General features: G+C 34.0%; 1 protein-coding gene across 1 annotated transcript in view; it reads right to left on the minus strand.

The window, feature by feature from the left end:
• LOC115889285 (regulator of G-protein signaling loco) overlaps window positions 1–20743 on the minus strand; it is a 48024-nt gene that overhangs the window by 2237 nt on the left and 25044 nt on the right. The window contains exons 2-7 of the mRNA XM_030909231.1: window positions 10223–10339; window positions 4289–4626; window positions 3945–4233; window positions 2708–2896; window positions 2347–2617; window positions 1887–2267 (exon numbers count right to left, since the gene is read on the minus strand). Of these exons, the coding sequence (XP_030765091.1) occupies window positions 1887–2267; window positions 2347–2617; window positions 2708–2896; window positions 3945–4233; window positions 4289–4626; window positions 10223–10339 (1585 nt within the window). The remainder of the gene's footprint in view (window positions 1–1886; window positions 2268–2346; window positions 2618–2707; window positions 2897–3944; window positions 4234–4288; window positions 4627–10222; window positions 10340–20743) is intronic.

Genomic DNA, 20743 nt, shown 5'->3' on the forward strand with positions numbered 1-20743 from the left:
AATATTTCTGTGCCAACTTCTTAAGGTATGGATACAAAGAGTTTTCAGACCAGTACTTGAAGAAAAGCTATTGCAAAATAAAACAACTCCATAATACCTATGTTTGCGCGGTGAAACCCTTGATATATGATTTAAAACTAAAACCACAGACAATCGTTTTTGCCTATACAGCTGTACGCCCGCGCCGCCGCCGTAACACAGTCATAATAATCGATATTTTCGCATTCCTCGCGTCGAGGTGTCCTAGCGCATGGCGGAGTTACCGGGGAATTACCAGTGGTTTTAAAACTTTTCATATTACAATAATCGTATCAATAATCGTATAAAAATCGGCGGTTACGATTATCGGAAAAATCTAATAATCGGTGGTTAATCGGAATCGGAATCGATTCAACACTAAATTTTAGATATAAAATGATAGGGATGGGCATTTCCTAGCCATCGCTAACGCCGTTTTTTTCGATCATATTGTATTTTATAGCAAAATGTAGGTTTAAAAATGCTCAATAACCACTAAGCTAGAGAGACATTATAGAGAAATAAAGAAGTGTTTTGAGAATGTGTTGGGTAAGAATAAGGACATGTTCACATTGGCATCGCTCGAGCGGCATCGAGCAAAGCTCACTAGCCGAGCGATGGAGCGAATCGGAATCGTTTCAACACTAAATTTTAGATATAAAATGATAGGGATGGGCATTTCGTAGCCATCGCTAACGCCGTTTTTAGTTTGAGGACTAATAACTTTTCGTCTGTACCTGTATAAAACTACTGAATCAAGGAATATACATTTACGACGTTTTTTACGTAAAAAAGGTCTCTTGGTTAAAATTGCTACGAGTAACCGTTCTCAATATATTTAGAATGGAAATAGTCAGTACATGTCATTATTGACAAAAAATAAACACGTTGAGTAGATAGTTACCTATTTGACTGAAATGATAAATTTGGGAACTTTTTTAATTTTTTTAAATTAATCATAAATTTTTCTTCGAAAACATTATAAAACAGTTTCTGTTGAACTTTTGGTACAAAAACATTTCAAATTTGTGATTTCAGTCTAATAACTATTTAGTCAACATGTTTAATAATTTATGTCAATGATGACAGGTATTGATAATTTAGATTCCAAATATCTCGAGAACCATCACTCGTAGCGATTTTTACCAAGAGACTTTTTTTACGTAAAAAACGTCGTATATGTATATTCTTTTACTCAATAGTTTTGTACAGGTACGGACGAAAAGTTATTAGTCTTCAAACCAGTAAAAAAATATGTAGGTGGCGCCCTCTACAAATAGGAGTCATATTGACATGAAAATTTAATTTCTCGTGTGAAAAAACTCCCAAACAACAATTTTCATCCAAATAGTGACGTTAATTATTTGAAAAAAATCGAAATAAAAATGAAACTTCTAACGAAAAACGGAACGAATCTCTTCCAAACGAAGTATTTTGGGACATACATTTATACGAAATTTTGTACATATTTTTATCTGCAGAATATGCTGCCGAAGTTTCTAGAATACGGTTCGAACCACCCTGTATAGGTACGGCGGTGAACGTGAAGGCGTTGGTGTGTGCTAGAATGATAGCTTATATTATCGCTGCCCTGATCCCAACATTGGGATTCCTCAGGGCTGAATCTCAATGTTGGAATTCCTCAGGTTTCACCGTTGCCCTTAACCTTAACCCTATTTTCTGAGTACACCTCTCGGCTGCGTTCAGATATTCAGGGTAGATACACTCCCTAAAATAAAGAATATTCTTAATATAGTGGAATAGTGGAACAAAAACAAACAATAAAGTTGTTCTATCACGCCCAGATTGTTGTTCTTAATACCTGAACGCAGCCCAGCAGTTCCACATTTCTTGGGGAAAAAACTTACCGTCACTTTCACTACTAGCTCCTACATGCAACTTGTTAGCACCAGCTTTCAATTTAGCTATTAAAGGCTTCTTTTGACAACCCTCTCCACTCGTGTCTTCGATTTCTGTCGTTTTCACCCTACTGGAGGCTACAGGCTTCTTTTTCTTTTCGTGAACAGCAGAATCTCTTCTTAAAAACTTCCCAAAGAGCCCAGAGGAATGTTCAGAGCCCCAATCTTCGCTTTTTACTGAACCCCTATCTGATCTCGGCGGTTTAAAGACACCCTCATCAGATTTTTCTTGCAGGATGCCTTCGAATACTTTATTGGTAATCTCGTCTAACTTGCTGATTTTCATGTTGTTAGTTTTCACGGACTGATTAGCGCTCCCCTCACAACCATCTGTCAAAAAATAAGAATTTTATAGTAATTTACATTACAAAGGTTTGTAATGAATGAGTAATAAGTTATTATTACGTACCTTTCAATTGAATGTTCAATCTGGCGTTGTCTATCGTAGTAACTGACAAATTGATATCAACAGGATAGCCAGCTTTACTGACAGTGACATCTTCCAAGCTGAATTTGTACTTGTGCAAAATCGGTCTCAACACGTCGACTATATTCTTCGTGTATTTCGATTTGACAGATATTATTTTCTTGTTAGGCAAATCTAACTTAAACACGACCCTTTGTTCCACCGTGACTTCACAACCTGCTAGCTGAGTTGAATTTTCTGCAATATCCAAAGGCTAAAAGAATAAGACACCAATTATATTAGAAATGCAGGTAAGTGTAATGGATATGCTCCATCATTCATTATCCTGTTTAATAGTAATTACCTTTGGATGCTTATTGGTCAAAACCTCAAAAGAAGAATAACTAAGGCCTCTTTTTTCCAATAATCTGCTGACTAGTTGCGAAATAGTTTCGTTCTCCTTGATCTGAACCACTGTAGTACTGCCATTGCTCAAAAGTACTCTGCACAGCAATGTCCGTGAATCACTGGATGAATCAGCCTTGAAAAGGTCCTAGGAAAAATATTTTATCATTGATTGATAGAATTAGGAAGATACCCAACCTAATGGGCAAATTCGTGACAAGGACTGTAAGGTGAAGCTTCTACACGTTCTGCGCCCAACGCATATAACACTCATTTTTTCTAATTCGGCTAGCGAAGGCATATCGAAGACGGTGTGAAACTGAAAGCAACAGTGTTGCCATATTAAAATGTGTAAATTTGTAATATGTTTGACGAAAATATCTTTGGATAAAAAACGTTTATGTATTGAAAATGTATTCATGCTAAACATAGAATAAACAACAAAAATAAAAATTCTTTTATAGGTACTGAATATTTCGTATGATCGAAAAAATTCGTGCCATGAACTTTGGTACGGCTGATGTCGAGGATGAAGAGCTGGCCTCGGTGGAGCCGTCTCAGATACAGGCTTTTGTTAAAGCCCTGATACTGTATCATGAGTTGTAACTCGTTACTAACTCAAGAAAGGGGAACACACAATAGATCTGTAAGGTCGCGGTGATTAATTCCCCTCCTAAACATTCTACAATCATCATGATCGAAAAAAGTCGTTTAGTTGGCTAGGAATTGAAAATGACGAACTATTGACATTTACCATAATATTTTACATATGAAATATCAGCGATTTTCATTTCCAAGCCAAATCTGACGCCGTTTTTTATTTAATCATATAATATTATATTAAATTATTTAATGATAGAAAATCCATATTATTAACGTACTGTACCCAAAATCCGTAATCTGCGCATTAATCCGTAGTTCTGGCAACACTGTCTCCGCCAACCACCCACTCTGTCGACTGAAAGCAGAACTACGGTACAGTATTCTTCACCCGCTGCACTTTAAACGACTATCAGCGCGCAGCGGCGCAGAGCTAAACTAAATCGCGGACAGGTTGTCTAGCGGTGACGGCATCGCGAGCTACATCTCGGACAGGTTTTGTGCCACGAAATCGCCCATAAGGTTGCGCATCTTTTTGTTTCTTCAATCAACGATGTTATACCATTTCAAAAAATATTGTTATAATATGTTAGTACCTGATTGGATGCCAAATCCAACGAAGTAAGCGACGAATGACTCGAATGGATTTCGGCGCTTAAAAACCTCTTACTGTCCTCGTTAGATGGCACAGATAAAACTCCATCCCAACTCTTCTGCACTGATGCCAGCTCATTATTTCTGTCCCGAGATTTCGATCTTTGGTTGGAGTTTTTTCGGTTCCATGGTAAGAGCGATTTTCCACGCCTATCTTCGGCGTTGCTCAGAGATTTTTTGAGTTTTGAAGGTGTGTTAGAGATGGCATAAACTGGATTTTGGATGGACAGTCTATAAATTAAGACACATCGTATATATTTCATGTTTTAAATAAATGAACCAGTACCTTATGTCGAATTTAGGTGTGTAGCCTTGTCCAGCCAGACACTGTTTATAAAGCTGACACTTCAAGAACCTCGGGTAGCTGTCAAATTTCATCAAATTGAAAATCTGCTTCTGGGCGATGTCAAACAAGTCCGGCCTACCCTCAACGAGCCCTTGTTCGGCAGTTTGGCGGCCTTGGGCGTCCACGTTGACAGCTTCGGGAGCTCCTGTGCCTAGGTGCTGCCGGAAAATGCGCTCGGCCTCTGCTATTCTTTCCTGGTGCGATTTTAGACGGCGGTAGCGCTCGCAAGCCGTCCAGAAGTAGATGTTCTCGGCACTGAATTCCTTCTTTAAAAACTCCTGCAACAAAAAGGCACATCTCTTAAAAAAGATCATGTGTCTTAACCAGGGTTGGCAGTTGGCATGATTTAAAACATGATTTAAATTGTGATTTAAATCAAGTGATTTTTTTATATGCAAAAATACTAATATTAATCATATTAGTATGCATTATGGTGCACAAAAAAAATATTAATATTAAGAGGTGCCTCATCGTAATTTTCTATTTCTCATTTAAATAACATGGGAAAACAAATTATTTTATTGCGTTCTAATAAATAAGCGTTTAAAAATCAATACATATTCTTGTAGGAAATTAAACAGCCTTCAAAAAAGGTCTGATATGAATTTTCATTTAATCGACTCGTTTGAAAGTTATTGAAGGTTAAAATTCAACTTCAAATCGTATATAATAACATTTTTTACACAATTTTTTATATTTTATCACGAAATATTGGCTCATAAACATAAACTATCATATTTTCTCACGAAATAATGGCTCAAATACATAAAATATCATATTTTATGTTTTAGAGCCATTTCGTGAATAAAAAAATTGTGGAATTATCATATTATACGATTTGAAGTTGAATTTTAACTTTCAATAACTTTCAAATAAGTGGATTAAATGAAAATTCATATCAGACATTTTTTGAAGACCGCTCAATTTCCTACAAAAATATATGTTGATTTTTACAAAACGCTGATTTGTTAGAACGCAATAAAATTCCAAAGAAAAAGAATGTGTTTCTGCGTGCTATTTAAATGGGAAATAGAAAATCACAATGAGGCACCACTTAATATTAATCGATATTAATATTAAAAGCTCAAACTTTAGCAGAATTTCTTTGATCATCCTGAACAATATTTTCACGGTAACTAAAAAAGAAAAACATTTTTCTTTGGTGCACCCTAGTATGCATCACTGATAATAATTCTAGAAAAACGTACACTACTTTAAATACCTACTTCTCTTTTTTACAGTTATTTTCTAGTAAAAAGTAAAAATAGACAACTAGAGGTTTTAAACTAATAGAGAACTGACTAATAAAAAAAATACAAACAGATACCTAACTAGAATTAAATTTCAGAGGCTAAATAATAAAATCAAAAATAATTATTTTTTAATTATTTTTGTTATAATATATAGTTAAAGTATATTATAAAATAGTTAATGTTCAAAAACGGATCTGTCAAATTTTAATAATATTAACAACATTAGATGTTGAAAACCAGTGAATAAAAACAAATTATGAAATCCGGTGTAACTGTTCTTTTTTCTCACGTACAGCAGTGAATTCCTTATCGTTTCCAACTATAAACAAAGATAGGTATATAGCGGAAAATGTAGAACTGTGGGAACGAAATTTGTACCGCAACTAGTGTCAATTGAATAGCCTGTCCCTTTAAAGCGATCCGCGTAAATATGGACACGTTACTAAGAATGGGCATAGATTTTACTAAGAAGAAATACGAAAATAAAAACACATATCAACTTATTTTACTGAGAAATAGCTCCGCTCTAGTTTTTATTGTTGTTTTTAATTTTTAAACTGGTTCTCTGTTAATTGGTCGTATACGCTAAAATTGAGCCAGAAATAGCACCATACGTTTTAGTCTCGGTGAAGTCATTCTCCACAAATGCTATTTCGTTTTTAATTTTAATTGTTTTTTATACTAAGGAAACAGTACAGGATCGTCAAAAGAATAAAAATAAATTCATCTGATACTACTATTAAAATAAATAGTGCTGTACAAAATAAAATTAACTAATAAAAAATAATAAACTAAAAATAAATATTTGGAGATATTGAAAGAAAATATGTAACTGTAAAATTTTTCTGCATTCGATGTACAGTTTTTACTTTGTTTATTTTCTGATTTGTCTGATTTCTTTTGTGACACTAACGAGTATTTGCTTATAATTACGACACTTTTCTGCGTTTGTTAAACAAAGAATTTTTTAACATTCCTTTTCTCTTTTTTGTGAAACTGTTATTATTTATCAGCGAAACCTCTTCCTCCTTTTCATTTATATCGTTAGATTTTGTTTTTTTTTTCAAGTACGCTTTGAATAACATCATCCGATTTTCTTTTTTTATCAGATTTCCTTCATTTTTATGTTTTGAAATATTTAAACTGAACAACCGAACTACCGAACTACGGACTACAAAACTACGAACTACCGAGGAACCGAACTACGAACTATCGAACAACCGGACTAGGAACTACCGAAGTACCGAATTATCGAACTACAATCCAACAAACAAACGAAGTGCCGAACTCCTGAACTACCGAAGTACCGAATTATCCGTAATTTTATAGCCTATGTGTTATTCTGATATAACTATAGTATAAGCTATATTATTGTAAATTTAATTTATTATAATTATCATTAAAATCCATTCAGTAGTTTTTGCGTGAAATAGTAACAAAGATCTATACATCCATACATCCAAACAAACTTTCGCGTTTATAATATTAGTAAGGATTGCCAAACAATATAAGAATATACACAAATTATTAATCATCCAACAAAATTATACATTTGCCAAACATTAAGAATACACACAAATTAATCTTGTTTATTATGCGAACACCTCTCTATTAAGACACGTCTTATGTTATTAAGTTAAGGGGTTCAGTTACTTCAAGTGCTATCGCTGTTTCGGTGTCGATTTGCCATGTCGAGGTCGCGACAGCCAATGTTAATTTTACATAAAAATTATCCCAGTAGTATTTCCGATACTAAAAACTAGGGCTGTAACGAGAGCTGTTTTTTAACTTGACCGAGTACCGAGTACTCGGCTAAAGGTAATGGCCGAGTCCTAGTACTCGGCTGCCGAGTAGTGGAATTGTCGGGTTTTTAGTAGTCTTAACAGGTTATGCGACCTTTATAAATATAGGTATACTAATTATACTATACACCATAACATAATAATATTATATTTTATAAATAATATAAATATAAATATATAATTTAACATTAAAGAAAGCTAGTTAAAATTCCCGGAATTCCTCGGCTTTAAACCAATGATCTTATTTGCTTTGCTTATGATTAGCGAGCGGCTGGGATTCCCCGACTACAAACCAATGACCTGGTTTGTTTTACTTATGGAGATATTGTTTTATTCTGTGGTTCCCCATGCAAACTGATATTTCTAATATGCTGGATTCTGAATTCATTCTTTTAAGGTGCGGTGGCGACGTTGATTTTATTTTAAGCTAATCTTATATGTGTAACTTAAAAGTGAAAAATAATTCAAACAATTAATAATACCCTTTAAAGTTATATTAAAATGAGTGACAGTGCTGACCTCTTTTAAGTATTAAATTATTATTTCACTGTGTTCGTGTTATTACTTATACTTATTATTATTACTTTGCTAAAATACATTAATTAAAGTTATGAATGAATAACTTTTTGTTTATTTTATTATTTGCCACTGTGAGTCTCATTTCTATCTGTTTTGGACATGCATAAATGGATTGTTTCTATTACTATACTTTACTCGGCCTACTCGGCCGAGTAAGGCCGAGCACCAAGCACATATTACTCGGTTAAAATTCTGGCCGAGCACCGAACTACTCGGTACTCGGTGCAGCCCTACTAAAAACTAAAGATTTTATAGTTAAATTTAACTTGATTTTACTAAATGTCATGGTACAGTCTCCTAAATAAGTGTAAGTATTTTAACTGGTTCCAACAAAAGGTTGAAAATTTTACATTTATCTTGATACTTTCTGGTAAATTTAAAAAAAAAATCGCAGTACTATTAGATACCGTAATTCTATTCTCCTGAAATTTCTGCATTACCCTAGGGTTGCCAGATTGTTATAGCTTATAGATGTGCAAGATTCCTCAGAAAAAGTATCCGAAACACAAGTTATAAGATAAGATACTGCCAAGCAAAGTATTTGAGATATCAGATACCAGATACTTTTGGAAAAAGTGTTTGAAGTACTATATATAGAATATGTATTTTTTTAAATACTTTTATTAAAATGAAATACACAATACATAGGTGTGCAGCGACATCTGTCGGCAGAGCATAAAATCCACTATGCCTGTTAACATTGTTAAGTTAAGAAACCTGGCAAATTGAGTAGCGCGCCATCTCCTAGACTTATGTGGAAAATCTAGATGTTCTTTCCAGTATTTTTTTTAAGAACGGAAAGAAGAATGTTACAGAAAATTTCCGAAAGTTCTAGAAACAGCCGCTACAGTATATAAAGCGCTTACCGTGCTCAACCGGGCAGTCAGTTTTGAATTGTGAACAGTGACAAATTGGCGGAGGTGACTAGGAAATCGTAGTTGTATTGTTAGTTGCATAGTTGTGTGTTGTAATTTGTAATAAGTACAAATTATGTATATGTCCGGTTAATGTCGACATTAACATGTTAATGTTTGGGTTAGGTTATGTTTTTGGTGGTTTTGTTGTGTGTTATTCTCGAGATTAACCGGGTAATGTCGACATTAACCGAACATCGGACCTTAACCGTAACATATACATATAGTGAACAAATAAATCCGTTAAGTATTTTATCGTGTTTAACAATTCTTTTTGAAAGAAACCATTGTTTTATTTTTATGGTTTATTTAGCTTATGACATTAATAATAACTGAAGGGTCCAGGGAAAAAACATGATAAGCCCCATTTCACTGATTTTACAGGACAGCACTGGACGGCTGGTAGTTATCAGGTTCTTGCCGTGTATTCCACATTTTACTATTTTTATCGGCATATATCACAGAATTTAACAACTTATTGCTCTGCAGAGTTTATACATTTTGTAGGGACCAATTAGACCTACTATAATACTGTAAAATCCTAAAATTAAGAAATTGGCGCTTATCAAGTTTTTCCCCTGGACCCTTCAATTATGAACAAGAATCGTGTAAATCTGAGAAAATATATTTGACTTTTTTTATTTATTTTATTTGGCAAATTTAGACTGAAGTAAACCTAGTTCTCCAAACACAGTGTCGCTTATTTTTCTTAGATGTGGTGTCATAATTATTCCTTCAAAAGAAAAGAGTCGCACCACGTGAGCGGAATTCGGCAAACAGGTGTTATATTTTAGAGATATTTTTTTTAATTGTAGGATACAAATTAAAATCTTTAAGCTGATGTCTTTAATATTTAAATATTGCACTGTTTTAAAGTCAAGTGCGCGACATGCTTGGGGTGTATGTAGTATGTAGCTTCAAAAAGAAACATGGACATCCTGTATAGACGATATTTACATTTAGTTTAAGGGCCTCAAAAATAAATTGCAATAATTACATTTGAATCTATTTTTAAAGTGAAATCATACTTCATTTGAGTTGTTATTCGATTTAATGGATTTCACAAGTAAACATCAATAAATAAACAAATATAAACAAACCACTAAAATAAAACTAGTACTAAATTGCAGCTATCTAAACGAGTATGGCGACCATAAAAATAGATTTAATGTTCCAATGGTAATAAAAACAATCTGATAATGGATTTGACCACAATGCACATACCCTATGATCGAAAAAAAGACATCATAGTAGCATTTGAGACGATAATTTCAGAAGCACTACACATAATAATAATAATAATATGAAAAAGGGTGTTTTACTTACAGCAAAAGCATGGAGGCCAACTACGTCTTCCAACAACTTTTCGAAAGAAGTAGACCAGGTTGCTGGTCCTTCTGTAGTCCCATTACCATCAATACCACCAGCGCCATGTTGGTCACACTGAAAAAAAAACATAAAATGTCAACTTCTCTCTTTTCTCAATTTTCACTGAAATGTTTAACTTTAAAAATGTTGCTGGAGCAAATCGATAACATGTTTTCTATATTTAAACACCCTAATGACACCTACCGGACAAATATGCACCATATACGTATATATGTATATTCCGAACAATATATTTCAGTATAAAATTGTATATAAAGCGACGAAGAATGGTTAAAACAACTGACAGGCGGGTTGCGCTAAATTTAGAGGCCGAAACAATTGACGCTAGCTATTTTAAAACAATTGAATGTGTTCCACCGTGTGCCATCCATGGCTTTCTATACTCGGCTGCAGACGAAACAATAAAGAATCGTAAAAGGAAAATCACGATAGTCGTGTAAATAATGTATTTACCAATCCGTAACAGTTCTTTTTACTGGTTAGGGTCCAATAAAAATTGGTGTTATGGTTTAAAAATAAATTTTAAGGGCATATGACCGGAAAATTTTGTTACGCTTGGTAAATATGCCAATCGAGTACCTTACATAAATGCTAATTTTCTGTAAGAATTAAGTTTTAGTTATCTGCTGATAATGATACAACAGAGTTAGCTAAACTGGTCTAGAATTTAAAAGACAAACTGTTGTACACTTGCTATACCGGGTGCGTCTCAAAAGTGGCTAACCCGTATAACTTTTTTATTTTTACAGATAAAAAAAACAGATTTGGTATGTTAGTATATGACATAAATTAGGATTGATTGACGTATTCAATTGTTTTTGGCCACTTACTGTTTCACCGAAAATTACTACAACTTTTGAGTTTTAAATGGCACGGTATTTTTGTACTTTATTCGATAGAAAATAACACTCTGAATAGAATGTATATATTGAATATCATATGTCAACTTTTGACATTTTCGCTTAAAAAATAGTAGGTATTTTAAATTTCAAGATAGAGAGAACCATGGCAGTGTTAAAAACACTAATTTTTAATCAAGGAGGCTTGGAAAAATCGATTTGATCGTCTAATGTTTTTCGTGTCTTGATCTGGCCGGTTAAAAGATGCCCAAATTGTATTTTTAATCATATCTCAATTTTTTCAAATGGAACAAAGATGACTCATTAGCATATTTGGAAAAAGCATTTTTTGCGAATAATTTGGTACCATACGCTTGGTATTTCGAGTCAAATTGTCGATATGAACCACATGTTAGAATTTCAAATAAACGATATGCAAAAATGTCAAAAGTTGACATATGATATGTCATTCTATTCAGAATGTCATTGTCTATCGAACAAAGTAAAAAAATACCGAGGGTATAATTTAAAAATCAAAAGTTGTAGTCATTTCCGGTGAAACAGGAAGTGACCAAAAATAATTGAATACGTCCTAATTACTTTTAAGTCAAATACATACCAAATGCCGATTTACAAAGCTTGTTTTTTTTTATCTGAAAATATAAAAAACTTATAGGGGGTGAGCCACTTTTGAGACGCACCCGGTATTTAATAACTTGAAAAAAAATCATTGTAAATTTCAGTCTCATTAATCTATTTTCAGTTTTCAGTCGTAAATAGTATCTTCTTTGTTTAGTATAATTCCTTATATTAGTCATTCTGATATAATTGCAGATGCAAATTTGTAATATTATTTTTGTTTATCAACATGAATGGTTGTTTTAATGTGTCATATATTAGCTTACTTCGGGTTTTCATAACCGATTCTGGACTATCATAGAACTCTACAGCGCATGCACAGATGGAAATATTGCCACATATTTCCTTCTACGCAATTTACGCAGGCTTCTTCGTATCTATCCCAGCTCTAGGACTGATCAGAATCAGTAATGAGAAAGTATTTTCTTATTACTTTTTAAAAAGTTTATTCATGTATCCCAACCCTCCATGAATTTTCTTATTCCTTGATACTATATATTGAATATGGTTAAGTTCTTTTTGGGTTTGAGCTCTGTTTTCAGGACTCTGTAAAAATTATAAATATTTGAGCTACAGTTCCGGGAGCTAGAGAACTTTATTTTAGTAAATTTATTAATATTTTTGGATTTTTTTACAATTTCGAAAATCTTCAATATTATTCGAGCTATTCAAAAAAACCAAAAAAAACTCCCAATTTTTTTTCACTTAATTGTTAATAACTTTAGTAATTTTTTTCAGCGCCTTTTCGGATTATTTTAAACTTTCTAGGTGACAATACGAATCGAATGACACCACATTCGTAATTTTCGGAGGATATTGAAAAATTTTACTAAAAATGGTACGTATTGTGATTGTGAACCAGACTAAAACCCTGAAGTTAGCCATTGAGTAACAATCTTTAAACATAAAAATGTAGTATTTATAAAAAAAACTTTTAGGACAACTGAACTTAAATTCGTCAATATTAAACATGTTATAATAAACAAAAATACACTTACATAGAACACGGAATTATCCACTATCCTGGAGTATTCTCCCACCTCGGCGAAACACATAATGATAAAATCACTCTTAAACGAAGCCCTTTTTCTATGACAATCAAACATGACATTCCAGCAAAAATATCTCCGAAAATAAATGCGAAAAGTTTTTTTTTGTGAACACAGAGTAAGTTCTAAAGAAAACAACCACTTATATGAATAATGTCAAGTTTTAGGAAACATATAAAACAAATACACAACGGAAGTAGGCGGGTCTTCATACACAATTTTTCGATAAACTCTGCAAGCGAGGCACGCTAAAAATAATAACAATATTCGCGTTGCTGTATGAATAAAACATAGACAGAAGGGTAGGGAGGTAAGCGGAAAAAATAGTAGAAATGAAAAAACGAATCAATTTTAAATACACTGTAAAAAAATAATTACTGATTTTTACAGCCTGGCATATAAAAATCTAAGAATAATTTTGGATTAAGAACACATTTTTTCAGTGTAGATGACGTACAGGTATTATTAAATTACATTTAAAAACGTAAATTATAAAAATGCAATTATTTTTGATTTGATTTCGGAATAATATGCAACGGATTTGCAAATTCGTGAAAGCAAAACAGAACGTAAAGAATACAATCAACCTGCCCCAGAAATGTTTAGCAATAATTTATTGACTGCCTTTCTACGAAATCATTATAGATATTCCTTATTATCCAAGCGATATAGCAATTTGAAAACTTTTCTTTGTTATTCTGAATTAATTTGTAGTCTATAACAAGTTTCACAGTCTTAGAGATCCACATACACTACTTTCTACTGCGGTCTATGCGTGCCATAGACTATCATATACAAATTGATGTATATGATTAGTCTTGTGTCTTTATACAAGTCTATGGCAGGCACAATTTAAAAAAAAGTGATATAGTAGGTCCAGGGGAATAACTTGATAAGCGCCAATTTCTTAATTTTAGGATTACTATACTAACTACTCTTCTTCTTTATGTACCGTCTCCATATCGCAGGTTGCCTATCATCATTGCTATTTTGACCTTGGAAGCTGCGGCCCTAAATAAGGCAGATGACTTGACATTAAACCATTTTCGCAGGTTTCTGAGCCAGGATATTCTTCTCCTTCCAACAGATCTTTTTCCTACAACTTTTCCCTGGATTATGAGTTGCAAAATCTTATACCTTGGACCTCTCATGTTATGGCCGAGATATTGCAATTTTCTTTTTTTCACTTCCTTGAGGATCTCTACTCCCTTCCTCATTCTTCTCAGAACCTTCACGTTGGTTACATGTTCTGTCCATGGTATTCTCAACATCCTACGGTATGCCCACATCTCGAAGGCCTCCAGTTTCCGCTCGCAAAGCTCGTTGAGGGTTCACGCTTCCATACCATACAAAAGGACTGGGAATACATAACATTTGAGCATACGAGTTCTCAGATCTAGGCTCAAATCGCAGCTACAGAGCAGCTTCTTAATCTTCACAAAGGATGCACGGGCCTTTTCAATGCGAATCTTTATTTCTGAACAATAATCCGCGGTGCAGTCGACACTTGTACCCAGGTAGCCATACCTCTCTACTCTTTCGAGCTCCTCGCCTTCCGCGTACAGATGTTCACTGGGCACTCCAGTTTTAGTGACAATCATGTATTTGGTCTACTTAACAGTGAGTGTTAGACCATATTCTCGACTAGTTGTGATGACGTTATTTAACATATTCTGAAGGTCTTGCATGTTTTCGGCGAGAAGGACTGTATCGTCCGCGTAGCGCAAATTGATCAGTGACATGCCGTTAACTAGTATTCCACCAGCATCATTTTCGAGGGCTTTGTTAAAGATTTCCTCTGAGTAGACGTTGAAAAGGAGTGGTGAAAGAACACATCCCTGTCTAACTCCTCGTTTGGTATCCACTGCTCTCGTCAGTTCAGATTGGACGCGAATAGACGCACTTTGATTGAGGTACAGTATTACGAGGCATGTTTTTTAAGTAAGTACCGTTTTGCGATTCCGCCGCCGCAGCGCTACGGTCGGCGTTCCGCGCATGCGCGCTGTTTACCTACATCTCTTGTCTATGCACAGACGCCAGTACAGTCTGATTCTTCATTGTATACGTGGTTTATTGAGTGTTTAAGATGCCTCCGACAATCGTGAGCCCCGCCGATTGTGAAGTACGGGCTGTCATACGATTTCTTAGTGCTAAAGGCGTAAAACCGATCGCTATTCATCGTGAGATCTGTGAAGTTTACGGACAAAACATTATGAGTGATGGAATGGTAAGGAAATGGGTGAGAGCATTTAAAGATGGCCGCACAAATGTGCATGATGAAGAACGGAGTAGGCGTCCTTCGGTCGTTAATGAAGATTTGGTGCAGAAAGTGGACGAAAGGGTGAAAGAAAACAGACTCTTTACAATTTCATCATTGTGCGACTACTTTCCTCAATGTTCTCGTAGTGTTTTGTATCGCATTGTGACCGAGAACTTGAATTACCGGAAATTGTGTTCACGTTGGGTTCCGAAAATGTTGACGGATTGGCACAAAATCCAACGTTTAGGCAGTGCATTGACTTTCCTTGAGCAGTACCACAATGAAGGTGAAGATTTTTTAGACAAAATTGTTCTTGGTGACGAAACATGGGTGGCCTACGTCACACCAGAATCGAAACAACAGTCCATGGAATGGCGACATTCATCATCACCCAAAACAGTGAAGTTTAAGCAAACAATTTCTGCCCGGAAAATCATGTGCACAATTTTTTGGGACAGAAAAGGAGTATTGCTAGTGGAGTTTCTGCCTCGTAATGAGACAATCAATGCAGCATCTTATTGTGAGACATTGAACAATCTGCGCCGTGCAATCCAAAACAAAAAGACGTGGCAAGTTGAGTAAGGGTATTGTTTTGCTGCATGACAATGCCCGTCCACATGTGGCTAATCGGACCAAAGATCTCATCAAATCTTTTAAATGGGAAACTCTAGATCATCCTCCATACAGCCCTGATCTGGCGCCCAGTGACTATCATTTATTCCTGCACTTGAAGAAACACCTGGGCGGTCAGCGTCTTCAAGACGATAACGAAGTCAAAACAGTTGTGATACAGTGGTTAACCAGTCAGGCGGCAGAATTTTATGAGGAGGGTATTGAAAAACTGGTGCCACGTTATGACAAGTGCCTCAATATTCACGGAAATTATGTAGAAAAGTAGATTAAGGTACAGGCTTTCATGTAAAAATAAAATTATTGCGATATCTTTGCACGTTTTTTTTTAATTCCAAAACGGTACTTACTTAAAAAACATGCCTCGTATTATTATTTGTATATCTCTTGTATCGAGATTTTTTCGTTCTAACGCTTCTATTAGTTGCTTGTGTCTTACTTTGTCAAATGCTTTATTATAGTCAATAAAGCAGGCATATACATTTTGATTGACATCAAGGCATCGCTGCATTAAGACATTGTAGGCAAATAAAGCCCCCCTAGTACCGAAACCATTTCTAAAGCCAAACTGAGTATCTGCTATATCTTCTTCTAATTTTCTGTAAATCCTGCGGTGGATACTAACTACTATAATAATGTAATTATAGTAGGTTTAACTGGTCCCTACAAAATGTATAAACTCTGCAGGGTAATAAGTTGTTAAATCCTATGATATATGCCTAGTAAAAATATAGTATACACGGAAAGAACCTGATAACCACCAGCCGTCCAGTGCTCTCCTGTAAAATTAGTAAAATGGCGCTTATCATGTTTTTCCCCTGGACCCTTCAAATTCGATCCATAAACAATTTTGTTTGCTAAGTAGAGTTTTTCCTAAGTCATTTGGAATAGATTAGGACTCTTAATTTCGTCATTGTATTTGTCGACGCCATTACCGTCATCGTCCGAACAAACGAATTAAGAGTGCCAATACTTTGAATTGACTTCAGAAATACTATAATTTTGTGGTCTGAAACAAACCACACAAAAATATTTGCAGGAAAAACATATCGGCGGTACTACCTAATATCAGTGATAGACCAGAATAGTTTTTTTTACTGAGAAGTAATTTAAGAGAAAGTGAATGTACTATTTATAAAAGGAACTACTTTTCCTCGTTGCAGTTTATTTTCCAATAAGTGAAACACTAACTGGGACTTTCCCAGACTCCGAATATTTCCTTTAGCTATTTCTTATCGAATAAATGGGTACTATTAATATACAGGAGAACATACAAACAACGATAACATTTCAAGGATGATTTTCTCCAAAAAATTCTACAGGATGGTACGAATTGTATTCGGGAAACTTCGCCAGCATATTCAGCAGATAAAAATAATAAGTAAAAAAGTTCGTATAAAATGTATGCCCTTAAATGCCTCGTTTCAGAGATACAGAGAGTAGAAGTTTCATTTTTATCTCGATTTGTTTCCAAATAATTTTGGAACTACTATATGATATTTGAATCAGTGGCGGCTTTACCATAAGGTGAAATGGCCAATGCCCCCCCAAAAAAATCAGAAGAAAATTAGGAAAAAGCTATTTAAATTATACTTTTTGTAAATAACTTTTTTTCATCCTAAGATATTCTAAACTATCCCCAAAAAACCATCAATTTGTCCAATTTTCGCTTCAAAACATTTTATTTTACCCATTTTCTCTACTGCCGGTCAACATTTCATTTTGTCCCCGCTATGTTTTGCACTTATTAAACTCCAAATGCCGCGGCTCGTAACGCCAACAAGGTAAGGTATACTACGTATAGAAAATATAATGGGTTAAGTTGCGATAAATATAGTTTATATTGGCCATTGCCGATTGCCGCGTCATTCATAAAAGGATTTCAGTCGTTGGAAAAATTTCGCCGTTTGGGTAGTTTGAGTGTTTATAAAAACTCAAATTATAAAACAACCTAGGTTTTTGTATCGTTTATCGCGTATAATGTTTGATTTAGTCAACATAAAGCAATATTTAAATTTTTAATATCGAAAGAAATCCCATCTAGTTTGAGGTGTAGCGCGAAATTTGTGTAAGTAATAATTCATAATTTTCTGGTTATGGATAAATGATGAACTGTGATTGACTAATTCTGGAATAGATATTTTAAAATAGACAACATGGTGTTTAGTTTGTGAAATCGTGCGGTTAAAAGAAAACAATTGCATAAATTTCGAAAAACGTTTAGAGAAAGAACGCCGCATTGACTTAAAATATAAAAAAAATGTAAAATAAAACTTTCAGAATTGTGTATGTGTATATATGCATTTATAGTTTTGTGACATTATTATTTATGTGTATTTTAAATCCTACCGTGGAACATTTGTGTAAAGAACATTGACTGGATTTTTAGTGAAATGGCACTAGACCACCTGTTTAAAAATGTAAGGGTAGGTTTCATTTTAACAGAATTTATATTTATCTTTAGATTTATTTTCCTTTAACTAAACGTACAAGTACCTTGTAAGAAACCAATTAAATTTGGGCGCGTCCGAGGGCGCGTCTTAAAAAAAATCGACGCAATATTTTTAGACTCCCTATAATAATAACCACGAGCCGCTACTGATTGGAATGAAAATTGGTGTCTGGGAATTTTTTGACATGAGAAATCTTTTGATTTTTTTTTTGAATTTCGATGACAATACAATAATTTCGATGACGCCTACTTGAAGGAGCACCACCTATTTTTTAGCTGGCTTGTCGAGTAATAAATTTTCGTCCGTACCTGTATAACTCCCCCTACTGAGTGAAAAATAATACATTTCCGCCGTTTTTTACGCAAAAAAGATCTCTTGGTAAAAATTGCTACGACTAATGGTTCTCGAGCTATTTGGAATAGAAATAATCAACACATTACATCTCATCATTAACAAAAATTGAACATGTTGACTAGTTATGAGACTGAATTCATAAATTTGAAATATTTTTGTGTCAAAGGTTCAACAACTATTTTATCATATTTTTTGGAAAAATTTATCATTAATTTAAAAAAAATAAAAGTTCCCTAATTTATCTCATTTCAGAGAAATAATTATTTAATCAACATGTTTATTTTTTTCAATAATGACATGTATTATTGAAGGTATAAAGGGCCGACTACACGTACAAGCTTTACCACGGGCTTACTTGAACAAACCTGTTTGTATCAGGAACTTGCTGTGTGTAGACGGTAAAACGGTCAACGCACAAACCAAAAAGCGCGGCCTGCGTAAACGTCGCGCTGCTAAAGATTTTAGTTTGCGCAAACCAGTTTGTGCGGTGATATCATACGTGTAGACGGTATCAGCGAGTTCAAGCTACAGTTTTGTGACTTTTAAAAGTCACTTTTTACTCCACTTCGATCTATACCGTTTATTTTGCTGTTTTTTCTTTAACAGTAAGCAATAAAAAAACAATAATTCTTCACTTGACATTTTCACGAACGGAACCACAAATTCAGAATAAAAATAATGATGAATGTAGACGTAGAATTATTCTACGCTCTTACTTGCATCGTGTGGACACCGCACAGTGTTCCTTCTAGTTTGCGCAACCTATACCGTGCAGGCAAGTCGCTACCGTATAGCCGCCGCTTAAAGGGACCTTTTTACGTAAAAAACAGTGGATATGTATATTTTTTCATTCAGTAGTTTTATACAGGTACAGACGAAAAGTTATTACTCTTCAAAACAGTTAAAACAAAGATATATTGACATCGAAATCGAATTTCTCATGTAAAAACACCCAGACACCAAAACGTATTTGGAAAAAATCGAAATAAAAATGAAAGTTCTCCGCCCTCTATCTTCGAAACGAAGCATTTTAGCCTTATTCAGAACCTCGCAATTAATGGTTTCAATTAGCGTAGAAGTTTGTTCCTTTAATTTGAATGTAAGCAGTCAGAACGTCAAAATTAGTGGTAGGAATTTTCAGTTAGTAGAAAAAGTTAACAAACTTTTAACTTTTCCATTAATTATACTTCAAAATTTGGGAGGAATGTCATTTTGGTCTTTGATTATCGCCCGTCAAGAGAAAATGTGATTAAAAATCAAAAGTTTATTGTTTTATAAGCTAAATATTAGGCTTTCTCTATGGATACAACTGATTACAGCAAGATGTTGCTAGGATATTCTCGAGGATATTCTATTAATTTTAATTGTGTTTTTTTAGACATTGTGAATGATCGTACACTAAAAAGTATAAAGTATATTATTCCACTAATTGTAAAGTTCTGAATGAAGCTTAATACTTTTTAGTTTAGGATCATTCACAATGTCTAAAAAAAACACAATTAAAATTAATAAAACATCCTAGATCCTAGCAACAGCTTGTGGTAGTCAGTGGTATCCTTTGTTGTATCCATAGAGAGAGCCTAATTTTGGCTTATAAAACAATAAACTTTTCATTTCTAACTAGGGTTCAGAACCGGGAAATCCCGGTACCGAAATTACCGGGAATTTCCGGTTCTTTCGAGACATCAAAGAACCGGGACTCGAAATTATTAATTCCCGGTTCATTCGGGACTCGGTATTAATAATTAAAAACATACATATTTTTTGTTACGTGCGAAAGACTTTTGATATTTTCTAGCGGTAGTGATGCTATCTCTTACTGTTCTTACTTCTGAAGTTATTTTGAAGTTTCTATAACGTTTATTAGCAATTATTGAAGTTTAAATATGTTATTTTATTATTTAGTATAATATTGCTGAATGTATTAGTTATATTTTTTGTGTTATGTTTTTATAGACATTTGTATCTTTAATTAAAAATGTTATGTTTTTTTTCCTAATTTAGTTAAATTGGTTGATGTTGTTTGATGTAATTTTTAAGCTACTTATGTGTTTTCTTTTTTTTTAGCTTGTGTTCATGTTTACTTAATAATTTGATATTATTTTCATTTGAAACTCAATTTTTTATCGGTTTTACTTTTGAGAAGCATCCCTTCCTTGCTAATTGACGAATTCCACGATCCTTGAACGAAAATATTTTAGTACGGCTCTGGAAACTCTAATTAATACTACCAA

The sequence above is a fragment of the Sitophilus oryzae genome, unplaced genomic scaffold, assembly GCF_002938485.1.
Source record: "Sitophilus oryzae breed Bouriz unplaced genomic scaffold, Soryzae_2.0 scaffold_813_pilon_pilon, whole genome shotgun sequence".
NCBI classification, from domain to species: domain Eukaryota; kingdom Metazoa; phylum Arthropoda; class Insecta; order Coleoptera; family Curculionidae; genus Sitophilus; species Sitophilus oryzae.